Source organism: Lytechinus variegatus, chromosome 14 (assembly GCF_018143015.1).
Source record: "Lytechinus variegatus isolate NC3 chromosome 14, Lvar_3.0, whole genome shotgun sequence".
NCBI classification, from domain to species: domain Eukaryota; kingdom Metazoa; phylum Echinodermata; class Echinoidea; order Temnopleuroida; family Toxopneustidae; genus Lytechinus; species Lytechinus variegatus.
In genome coordinates this window covers 9,410,377-9,423,262 of record NC_054753.1, presented here as the reverse complement: position 1 = coordinate 9,423,262, position 12,886 = coordinate 9,410,377, and the positions used below count along the sequence as shown (strand labels likewise).

Below are 12,886 nucleotides of genomic sequence, written 5' to 3'. Positions count from 1 at the left end.
GCGCGTTTCTGTTTTACACCCTGGCGAAGGCAATCTCCGTAAAACTAGCTAAAAAGCGACTAGTGAATTAGAGTCTACGTTTGTGTACATTATCAACTGGGCGCGAGATGTAAAAGTCCGCACCGAAGCCATCTGAAGAACATGTGCAAAATGCATGTTCAACACGTTTGCCTTTGCCGAATTGCTGGTAAGGAAATTTGCCCTCTCACTGTATGTCATGGAAGAAGAATAACATATTCTGTAACCGTTGTTGGTATGACCATGGAGCTGACATTGCATTCTTACATAAGTAGGATGGGGTAGGATGTAAAATAGACCTTTGTTTATTGTTAGATGAAAGAAAAGCAATCAGAGTAATATATAAGCAAAATACCATGACCATTATAAAATAAAATTCTGAGAAAATGGAGATATCCGCTAAAAGCAGTGCTTTTTATCAGGAAAACCTGATTTACCATGGGCGGAAATCTCTCCCCGAAGGGGGACCAGGAGCGGATCCAGCTCCCGCCAAATTTTTTCACCCATTTTCTCCCCGATCGGCCGGCCGCTCAAAGTTTGTTTCTTTGAAGGGGTTGTCCCAGTGGCGTAATGAGCCAAAAAATTGAGGGGACTTGATACGGCGCGGCGTATCACGTAAAATTAATAAGAAGTTGCGAGCGAGCAAAAATTTCAAAAATGTTCATTACAAAAATCAAAGTTTGTGATAGATTTTGACATGACATTTGGAAAATAATAGGCTTTATATTTCACCCTTATCCCTTTCCTTTTCTCTTTTTGTTTCTTGGTCTTGAAAAATTGGGGGTGGGTGTAAAACACCGATGTCCTAACAGTCATTTCTAATAATAATAATAATAATAATCCGCTTTAATATAGCGCTTAATCCATCGGAACGACGTTTCTAAGCGCTTTACAGATATATTATTACCCTGGTCATCGGATTCAATCAGTCATTCCCGCACACAATGTGTGCACATCCTCCACTCCCTGGGGACTATTCCAGTCAGTCACCTGTGAGGCGCACACAATACTGGACAAGCTACAATGACTTTCACATCCTACCGGGTACCCATTTAGCACCTGGGTCGAGAGTGGCAAGTGTGGATTAACGCCTTGCCAAAGGACGCCAGACCGCGGTGGGATTTGAACACACGACCCTCTGTTTACAAGGCGAGAGTCAGAACCACTACACCACGGCTCCTCCTAACTTTATTCTTATAAAAAGATATTAAAAAGTGTAGTAATCTCATAAGCCATATCTAAATAGTGCGAGCGCGATGCGCGAGCTGAATTTTTTTCTCGAATTTCATGTATTTTGTCCTGAAAATTGAATATTCTGGGCAATATGGGTGTGAACAAGATGCGTATGTCGCTAAATAATTACTGTGAGCTGTTCTGGCTTGATCTGTAAGGGACCTGGACGTTTTGCAGTTAGCCATTAAAACGATACATATTTCAACTATTAAATAATGCGAGCGCGAAGCGCGAGCTGAATTTTTATTTTGACGTTCCGACCTAAAAAGTTTACATTCTAAGTACTATTTGTAATCATTAATGGTAGGCCTATAGGTATAAAACCAAACAATTTCAGCCTTAATAATGGGATACCCTATTCATGTTTTGTAAATCATGAAAAAAAGATGGGAAATTTGGTCTTTTCCTACATTAATAATGCGAGTGCAAAGCGTGAGCAGAATTTTTTTATATATTCTGATCTGAAACTGGATAACTTTAGGATTTTAGCACGTTTTGAATAAAGATCAAGCTGCGTATCTTAATAAAAAATGTGTGCGCGTGTTTTAGAGTTAGGCAGAATCTGGGCATTCTGAATACATTTCATTTTTTATCATGAAAATCAATAATGCAAGCGCAAAGCGCGAGCGGAAAATACTTGATATTCCGGTAGGAAAAGTTGAAGAAAGCACTATCTAAAGCACTGTGTAGGGAAATTGCAAAGTGGATACGGATAGCACGTAATAAATGATGCGAGTGAGAAGCGCGAGCTGATATTTTATTACTATTTTGACCTGAGACCTGGACATTCTTGGCCTAAGAACATTTTGTCATATGAAAATGATGACTATCCTCCTATTCCTATTCTGAAAAAGCGACAATTTTGTTATCAGGAATTCGTGAAAATTTTATCTATCGTATTTATTAATGTTATAAGTATAAAGGATGAGTGAAATTTGTTGACATTGAGGCCTGAAAACTGGATATATTAAGCACTTTTGTAATCATGAATAGGATTTATGAGTTGATATGTATTTTCAACAATAATGTCAGCGCAATCGCGGACGAAATTTTTGATAAACTGTCATAAAACAGGGATTTTAAGTAATTTGTTATTGAATTAATACCGGTATATAAAGAATGTGATGGACTAAACAGAGACAATTATGTAGGCCTATTGGCAAATCAAATAAAGCGAGCGCACAGCGCAAAAAGCTGCAAATGTTATTCACACAATAAAACGGACATTTTACAGAGCAATATGTAAATCAAACAAAATAATAAAAGCTCGATGTTCGAGCTGAAATATATAGATATATCAGCCTATTAAACACGATCTGTATTTCGTCGAACATGCTATGCAAGCGCGAGCAAAAATTTAATATAGTGACATGAAATATATTCTCAAATCATTTTTCTAAGTCTTCCCTTGACCTTATTTTATTCACTAGTCTCCCTCCTCTTATTTTTCCTCTACATTTTTCCTCCTTTTCCCCCGTCTTTTTTCTTTCTTTCCCCTTTTTTCAATTTTTTCTCCTCCAAAATACATGTATTATTTCGATTTTTATTGATGTATTTCTTTCCATCATAAAAGACCAAAAATAGTAGGGGGGACAATTGATATTGTGTCCCCCCCCCCTACTATTTTGGGTCGGGGGGACGCGACCCCCCTGTCCCCCCTGGGATTTCCGCCCATGCCTGATAACCATGTTATCAGGTCTGTCTGTCTTACCGTAAATGTTACTGCAATAACAGTGATTGGATCTTTTACCACATTGATTTTTTTAAAGTTTTATTGGGTTTTCATAATTTTGTATAACAAATCACATAATTAATATAAAATATAACAAAATAAAATATAAAATTAACTAAATTCCCTCCTCAGAAGGCATATTAAGATTTTCTTCAGTAACAAAAAATAAAATATAAGAGAAGAAAAAAGGCAGCATAAACATTATTCGTTTCATTAGAAAAAGTACAGCTTATCTTGATAAACATGTAGTAAAAGCAGTCACTTTGTCTCTTCGATGTATTCTTCATCCCCTATAGTATAGTAAAGGCGAGAAAGATGGATTAAAATTAGGTGATTCACCTATTATTAAAGATTAACAAAATTCCCTCCTCAGAAGGCATATTAAGATTTTCTTCAGTAACAAAAATTGATGATAATATCTAATTACAACTTAAATCTCCATTTCCGAAAATGGCTTGTAAGTTTATTATTTTTCTTGGCAATACGATATTCAAAATCCTTGTTATTACCACACTGAATGAAGTTGCTGGAAGCATCATGTTTTCCGTCTGTTTGTGCACCGTTTGTCTGTCCATCATACCAGTTCTCATCGCGACAACAGCTATATTGATAAACTAGGAACTTCGTTATTAGTCATCTGATTTTGAGAAAAAATTTCAGCATTTTGCTCTATGAATATTAGTCTATTTATTAAAATAGAAATATTTTCAGCCTGGACGTTCCGTTTAAGGGGAAACTCACTGGACAATACTTTTGATGATTTTGTTGATTATACATTGCTACAAGTAGTTTTTACTTTGTTTTGTAGTGGTGATAATATTATTAGTAGTTTAGTACTTTATTATCATTAGCATCATTTTTATATGATTATCATTTACCTAGTTTGATGTCAATATTATCACGATTACTATTTTTATTATCACTATCGTTTATTATTATTTGTTTTATTGTTATTGTTATTTTTATTATTAGCGTCATGAACAGTAGTAGTAGTAGTAGTAGTGGTGGTAGTAGTAGCAGTAGTAGTAGCAGTAGTAGTATAGTATTAGTAGTAGTAGGAGTATAGTAGTAGTAGTAGTAGTAGTATAGTAGTAGTAGTAGTAGTAGTAGTAGTTGTAAGTTATTTATATAACTCCGACTTTCTTCTTCAGTCTTCTCCTTCTTATCATTTACAATTAAGATTATTAATATTATTATTATTAGTAGTAGTAGTAGTAGTAGAAGTAGCAGTAGTAGTAGTAGTAGTAGTACAGTCCCGGGGGGCCACTTACATTGACGAGTGGATACCATGCGCGACCAAAAAAAAACGTAAAAAGGATGTCTTTTTCACAATAGGGCACGTTACATACGTAACGTGATAAGGGTGTCAAAAACACAAAAATAATGAAAAAAGGGTATCTATTTCGCTAGAAAAATTACGTGTTTAGGGTCATATTTGCGGGGTTGATAAAACAAAATCAAAATGTTTTATAAAGGATGTCCTTTTTGCCCCAACACTTCGTGTTTAGAGTCCGATTTGCGCGAGGTGTAGAAGGTGGGGTCGTACTAAACCAAATAAGGTAAAGCCGACGACCGAAGGACCCGTAACAATAAAACATTCCTGTACTTGTTTAGGGGTTCATTTCAGGGAATATTTGCCATGAGTATCGTTTTGTTTCCAATACTTGTTAAGGGTAGGGTTTCACACGCCAATACTTGTTAAGGGGCGCATTTTCAGAATATGGAAATTACGTGTTTAGGGTGCTTTTCGAGACCCCATGGTCGCGCATGGTATCCACTCGTCAATGGAAGTGGCCCCCCGGGAGTACAGTAGTAGTATAGTATTAGTAGTCGTAGTAGTAGTATGCCTATAGTAGTAGGTCTATATTTTAATTCATCGTTTAGAATCATTTTGAAACACTGGATCTTTGTTTTGTACTATTGTTATCATTCTTGTCTTATCGTTATTACTGCTTACTAAATTCATTTAGGATATCAATTGCCCGAAAACACCACTGCAAGATATGTTCGGATTTAATTCATATGACTGCTCTCTGTACATGAAATGGAACTCTGTAATATCGCAGTGGCTGTGCAGATTGCGTGCGGTGCAGTAATTTGTACTGTTATGACTGGCTTATGCCGAAAGGGTGGGTGCTGTCGCGTTAGGGGGTGTTGACACTAACGCGAAGATTCGTCCAAAGCCCCACCGGTTTGGCCGATAGGGTATGTTGGGAGCGTTAGGGCGCGTCAGTGTCGACAACACCCCCAAATGGCACAACCGGGGGGCTTTTCCCGAACCTTCGCGTTCAGTATACTCAGCGGCTAATTGTGAAGGCGTACGGCCTAGTACAGTACGGCCGGACGGCTAGCCAGCGCGGCAGAGCGATGGCACGATCCGCTCATCGCTGCAGAAGCATATCTGAACAGTGGCGACAGAAATGATACGAGTTTAAAGAACCTTAACTTATCTAGAATCAAAATGAATAGTTGAAATGTCTTAAGAATATTTTCAAGCAAATACTTGCATCACTCTTTCTTGAAAAATGCATGATTCTGCGGAAAAGGAACTCAATTTCGTCGTATCACCGTTTCGACATTTTCGCCACCAGAGACAATGTAGCGCGGCGTGCGTTCGGGCATTGCGCAATACCAGGAAATATATACTTAGAGGAGAAAAGACCACGACATGGCTGCAATGCACGAATAGCTCAATTGGTTGAGAGCAGCGTCTCGAAACCGGTGGTTGCAGGTTCGAATCCTCTCACTTCGATCGATGATTTTGTTTTTTATTTTTATTTATTATTATAATTCATTATTATTATTGTCATTATTTTATATTATGTTGATGATGAAGATTATGATGATGATAATCATCTGTGATATTTTATTATTATAATGATCATTATTGTCATCGTTCTTATCTTTATTATTATTATTATCATCATTATTATTCTCATCATTATTGTTATCATTATTATCATCATCATTAAGTATTATTTTTATCATTATTATAATAATTATCATTATCATTATTTTTTATTATTATGATCCATAGGACTAGTAACATGTTAGTATTTGGATTAATTATTATAATTATTGTAATTAAAATAATTCCTTCGGTTTTTTTTTCTTTTCATCTGCTTCTTCTTCCTCTTCTTATTCCTCCTCTTCTTATTATTATCATTATTATTATTATTATTACTATTTTTATTATTATTATTATCATTAAGCATTTTTTATCATTATTATTATAATTATCATTATAATCATTATTATTTTTATTTTTATTATTATGATCCATAGGAGAAGGAGCATGCTATTATTTAGATTATTATTATTATTGTAATTAAAATAATTCCTTCATTTTTAATTTTCTTCTTCTTCCTCCTCCTCCTCTTCTTCTTCCTCGAACTTCTTCATCTTTTTCTTCTTCTTCTTTTTCTTCTCTTCTTCTTCTTCTTCTTCTCCTCTTCTTCTTCCTCTTATTATTATTCTTATTCTTCCGCTTCTACTTTTTCCTCCTCCTCCTCTTCTTCTTCTTCTTTTTCTTCTTCCTCTGCATCCCTCTTCCTCTCCTTCATATTATTATAATTACTATCATAATTATTACTAAATTTGTATTTTTATAATTATCGTTGTCTGTGATATTTTTTTGTTATTGTTGTTCTTCATCATTATCGAATACTCCTTCTTTTTCTTCTACATCATTTTCTTCTTCTACTACTACTACTACTACTTCTACTTCTTCTTTTTCTTCTTCTTCCCTCGATCTTCGTCTCCTTCATATTATAATTATTTTTTTACTATCATTATTAATCATTGTTGTTGGTGATATTATTTTTCTTGTTATTGTTTTTGTTCTTCATCATTATCTTATTCTCCTTCTCCTCCTCCTTCTTCTTCTTCTGCTTCTTTTTCTTCTTATTGTTACTGTAATTATTATTATAATTATTATAAATATTACCATTATTATTATTATTATTATCATTATTATTGTAATTATCATTATTATTATTGTTAGTATTATTATTATTATTATTATTATTATTAAAAACAAAATAAAACGCACCCTTCCGGCACTTCCGGGGGGGCTTTGGACGAATGGATGCGTTCCAGTGAACGCGACGTGACGTAACGCTCCAAGCGCACCCTTTCAGCCAAGCCGGGGGGGGGCTTTGGACGAATCTTCGCGTTAATGTCAACTCACCCTAACGCGACATCACCCACCCTTTCGGCATAAGCCGGTATGACTTCCATATCTATCCAGCGACGTGTGTAGACTCTTCACTAGTCGCTTTATAGCTATTTTTACGGAGATTGCCTTCGCCAGGGTGTAAAACGGAAACGCGCGGCCGGGGCCAAAAAAAGTTAAGAGTGAGCACTAAAATGCATATTATTAAGATAAACGAGTGGAAGGCTGACTAAAAGCGTCATTGCCATCATTGCCATTAATATGCCATTTATGTGATAAATGCTGTATTTTGACATTCAAAATGGCCGCCAGCCATAGGCCATATATTTATCATGTACAATGCGAATGGACGAACTAATTTTCACAAGAGTGAGAATCATAAAATGCATATAACTGTGATATACGAGTAAAAATATTGTCTTAAACATTATTTCTAACTAAATACATCACATATTGGTCATGGAGGTAATAAATGCTGTACTTTGAAATCCAAAATGGCTGCCATAGGTCTAAAAGTATTGTGTACATTGTAACATGGGACATATAACTTTGACAGAATTTGGCTTTGCTTGACTCTAAATATTGCATATAATTGTGAATTGTGAAAGGGTAAAATATTGTCTAAAACCATGCTTTCTACCGAGATATATTATATCATGTGTAATTAAGTTGATAAACGCTGCATTTTTAAATTGAAAATGGCCACCATAGGCCCTTATCGTACAATTTGAGTGGAGATAAACAATGTTCACAAAATGGGCATATGGCAGCCATTTTGAATGTTGAAATACAGTTTTTATCACCTAAATTACATAAGATATGATATATTTTGTTATAAATCATGTTTTCAGACAATATTTCACTCATACATCACCATTTGGCCAAGCAAAGCCAAATTCTGTTGAAATAATTTGTTCCCATTCACATTGTGCATAATAGTGTGACGGAATCGCTCGGCGGGGCGGGTGGTTCGGTCCGCCGGCAGCTCGCTCTTGTCAGGATGCCTGCCGCCGGCGGGTGTGTCGCCACGTCGATTTCCAAACTTTTAGTCGTGGATCCGTTTGGCAGAGATATACTGCCGCAGTTGACACTTGCACACGCCTCGATCCTGTCAGTACCACCACCAGGCAACCTCCAGACGGCTACACTCTTTGTTATCAGCTCCAAAAGCTCACCCGACCATATGCATCTGATTCCTGTAGTTAAGCTCCTACGACCATATGCATCTGATTCCTGTAGTTAAGCTCTCTCGACCATAGGTATGGGTTTCTCTGTAGTTAAACTCCTACGACCATACCCATGGACTCTGTTAATTTCATCCGTCGTCTGCTTACGACCAGCTACTACGTCTGTTCAGTACAGCAACCACGTCTGATACCGTACTGCAACCACGTCTGTTCAGTACCACGACCACGTCTGAGTCCGTACTGCAACCACCGACATCTGTTCAGTACTGCAACCACGTCTGTTCAGTACCACGACCACGTCTGAGTCCGTACTGCAACCACTGACATCTGTTCAGTACTGCAACCACGTCTGTTCAGTACCGCAACCACGTCTGTTACCGTACTGCAACCAGTGACCTCTGTTCAGTACCGGAAACGACGTCTGGTTCTTCGACCATATGTATGGGTCCTTCTGCAGTCAGGCTCTCACGACCATACCCATTGGCTCTGCTCTACTTGTAGTTTTCCCCGTTGTCTGCTCCGGCAGCAACCATCCGCTTCAGATCAACCCGTCTGCTCCAGACTCCGAACCGTCCGCCTCCAGACCAACCAGACTACCAAAAGAGCAAGCCCTGGTATAGTCTCTTGCTGGCGTGCAAAAGACCCAACATACAAGGAAATCTAACCACAGTCGTCGCCTAGGATTCTAGGTTTCCCCGTGGAAAGACATGCGAACGATCATATAAATCATTTCGATCGCATCCGCAAACTTTACTTATTGGATAGCGAATCCAAATCGATCTGCATACTTTACGTGCAATGCACCCCGTGGGCACCGTATTTCAACAGATCATCGGCAAAGCCTCACGAAAATACTAACTTACTGTACTTATCCATTACTTATACAATATCTGTTACAGTTAACCTCTCTAACAATCTTAAAACAGCTATAACTTTGCTCTCCGAAACCGGATATGCATGAATGACATATCAAATTAAAGCATTTATTTAGATCAAGCTAGTGATAACCATAATAATCAGTTAAGCATCTCCAGGAAATTGTTATTCCACAAAAATGGTTCAAAACAGGCATAACTTTCAATGTCTTATCTACGTCATTATTACTGTAGAATGCATGCATGTAATATCGCCAGCTACGACAAAATCATTATAAATCAACCAAAAATAATTTCCTAACACGAAATAAAACCCATTTCGTGACAATACCATAAGGGCCTGTAGTGGCCATTTTGACTTTCCAATAACAGTATTTATCACCTAACTGGCAGAATAAATGATATATCTTAATAGAAATTTTGCTTTCAGACAATATTTTACTCATAGATCACTATTATGTGCATTTATGGTGCTCACTCCTGTGATTATTGGTTTCCCACTTTGCATGATACATAAAACTTTTAATGTCTACAGCGGCCATTCTGAAAGTCAAAATACAGTATTTAACACAGACTTGAAACCTGAATGATATATTTCGTTAGAAAATATGTTTTTAGACAGTATCCCATTAATTTATCACATATTTATGCATTTTAGTGCTCTCTCGTTGATTTATTTGCTCCTCTTTCGCATGGTGCATAGATACTTTTAGGGCCTTTGGCAGCCATTTTGAATATCAAAATAAAAAAATTCATCACATACATGGCATATTAATTATATTTCGTTAACAATTATGTTTTAGTCAGTATTCCACTTGTCTATTCTTAATAATATGCATTTTAGTGATCACTCTTGTGATTTTTTTTTTTTGGCCCCCATTGCCATTGTACGCAATACTGTTTGGGCCAGTGGCGGCTATTTTAGATATCAAAATACAGAAATGTTCCCAAATATGACATAATAAATGATATATCTCGTTAGTAATGATGATTTGCATATATTACTTCGTTCATACATCGCGATTTTTTGCACTTTAGTGCTAATTTTGGGAAAATTAGTTTTCCCTATTCATATTGTACATAATAGAGTATACAAGGGTCTTTGGCGGCCATTTTGAATATCAGAAAAATAAATATTTTGTCAAAAGTTATTTTTTCAGAGAGTATTTCACTCCTGCCACACAATTTCATGCATTTCATAGCCAATGTGCGGAAAATTTTAGGATTTTCATGGGTAATTTGCATATTTTGGCGGCCATATTGGATTTTGCCAATTTGCGGAAAATGCTCAAGGTTACACGAGTGGCATCATTCAGATTCGGAATCAGCACCCTCGAATTGACAAGAAACCATCAAAAAATATTGTATATATAAAAAAAACAAGGTTATGCCTCTTCTATCCTGGACTAGAAGGCGAAGGGAGGAAAAGAAAAAGCAGCAGCTCTGTGAATTTGAAACCAAATTAAACAAGAAATCTACTCTCTTGAATTCAATATATAAAATTTATTTGCTTCAACGCTTCGCACTTTAAAGGATATATTGCATCTTCCTAGACGGACGGTGGAACCGTGAGGGGAACGAGGGCACTCCCACCCCCCCCCCCCAAAAAAAAAAAAAAAAAAAAACCCGTAGGAAAAAAAGGCCCGGGTCTTTTTTTTCAAAATGGAAAGAGTCCTATTTTGAAGGAAATGTGCCCTTATTCAAAATTAATTTCCCTATCTGAAGTAAAACATAATACATTTTAGGCTAGAAAAAAAATTGGCTTGCGCATCGCTCTCGCATTGATTAGTAAGGTACTCATTTTGCTCTTGGTGACAAAAAGTGCTTAGAATGTCAAGTTTTCAGGTCGAAATGTCACAAGTTTTCAGCTCATGCTTCGCGCTCGCATACATTCGATTGGTTACATAATTTTTTTATGTATCCTATGCATCAGTCACTAAGTGCAGTCCTTCCAGGTTCCTTGTCATTATATTTCTGCTCGCGCTTCCCGCTACACATGTTTTTCATGATAACAAAACTGCTTGGAATCTTCAATTATCATGCCTTGATTACATGAAATACATTACATGAAATCGGGGGTAGATGTCCGCGGGGGTGGATGTCCGGAAGGTAGATGTCCTAGGGGGTACTTATCCTATTGGGGTGGATATCCTAGAGGGTGGATCCCGGGATAGATGTCCGGGGTGGATGTCCAGGTGGTAGATGTCCGGATATCCTATTTACGGTATTTGGATTTGATGAAACATCGTACACCCTCGGGACACCCTCTCCCTGCACCCATAATGCGTTCTCACACCCTCTAACATGATTATTTACAAAGTGTTATCTTTGTTTGTGATGTTTAGGGAGTATGGGAGGTTCCAACTACGGCCATACTGGCAGTGGTGCAAATCATCTCTGCATGCCAGATGAGCCGGTTTACGACGAACACGTTGGCTCAAACTCTGACCGAGCACTCCTCTACTCCACCGAATACATGCTCCCTTATTCTCCCAATACGCGTATATCCGAGAAGAACGCTCATGCTCCAACCTGTGCAGTCTGCAGGGCGCCATCTGGCCGCACTACGAAGCTGATGATCCCAGCCCGCAACATCTGTCCTGATGACAAGTGGCGTTTGGAGTACGCTGGTTATCTCATGGCAGGGAAAAGCACACTAAAGAGATCAAAATTTATTTGTGTTGACCGAGAAATGATTCCTATACCGGGGACTCAAGGGAGTCAGGGTGGGGGGTATCTGTATTTAACAGAAATGCGTTGTGTGAATGGAGGGGGTTTGGATTGTGGGCCCTATGTCAATGGTTACGAAATTACGTGCGCTGTATGCACTATGTAGAACATTCCGGCACCTTACTTTCTGATTAAGTTTGGCTGCAGACCAATGAATATCATGGCAATTTATTTAGGATTATATTTCTTTCTTGTTGAATGATCGTCACCATGAATGATCCCGTTACCACCCCCTCCCCGCCCCCCCCCCAAAAAAAAAAAACCTATAATAATCAAACCCTTGAAAACAGTTGAATTCAATAAAAGGGAAAAATCGAAATAAACATATATCAATGAAAGTCTGAGGCCGGGAAATTGAATGAATAAGAAAAAGGTGAGGAGCATTTGAATACTGAGATTAATGTCACACATGAACAACTTCCCCATTATGTTTTCGAGTATATATCTATGTCCAAAGGGGAGTTGTGTATGTGTGACATCACAGATGTTGGTAGAATTGCCAATGAGGGGATCTCCATAGCATTAGTGTTCTCAACATAAAGTACTCATAACTTCCTTGTTTGTCCAATTTTCCCAAACTTTCGTGTTTTTTTAACATAAGATTTCATGTTCCATGGTAATGTTGACATCAATGTGACTTACCATGTTATGTAATCCTCGGGTCTCCCCAATACAATGTGTGTGTACATTAGGTCATTGAAGATATTTTGTGCGTTTCGCATCATGAGGAAGGTAAATTTTACTACATGCAGTACGCCTTCATGTCCCGACAAGTCCACCCAGAAAAAAAAGTTTGCTTGAATAAAAAGAGAAAAATTCAACAAGCATAACACTGAAAATTTCATCAAAATCAGATGTCAAAAAAGAAAGTTATTGCCTTTTAAAGTTTCGCTTAATTTCACAAAACAGTTACATGCACATCCTGCATGGTCGGTAT

General features: G+C 37.4%; 1 protein-coding gene across 1 annotated transcript in view; it reads left to right on the top strand.

Annotated features, from left to right (window-relative positions):
* LOC121427755 (short-chain collagen C4-like) overlaps positions 1–12,061 on the top strand; it is a 29,050-nt gene extending 16,989 nt beyond the window's left edge. The window contains exon 4 of the mRNA XM_041624302.1: positions 11,565–12,061. Coding sequence (XP_041480236.1) covers positions 11,565–12,055 — 491 coding nt within the window. The 3' untranslated portion in view covers positions 12,056–12,061. The remainder of the gene's footprint in view (positions 1–11,564) is intronic.
* The last annotated feature ends 825 nt before the right edge of the window (positions 12,062–12,886 follow it).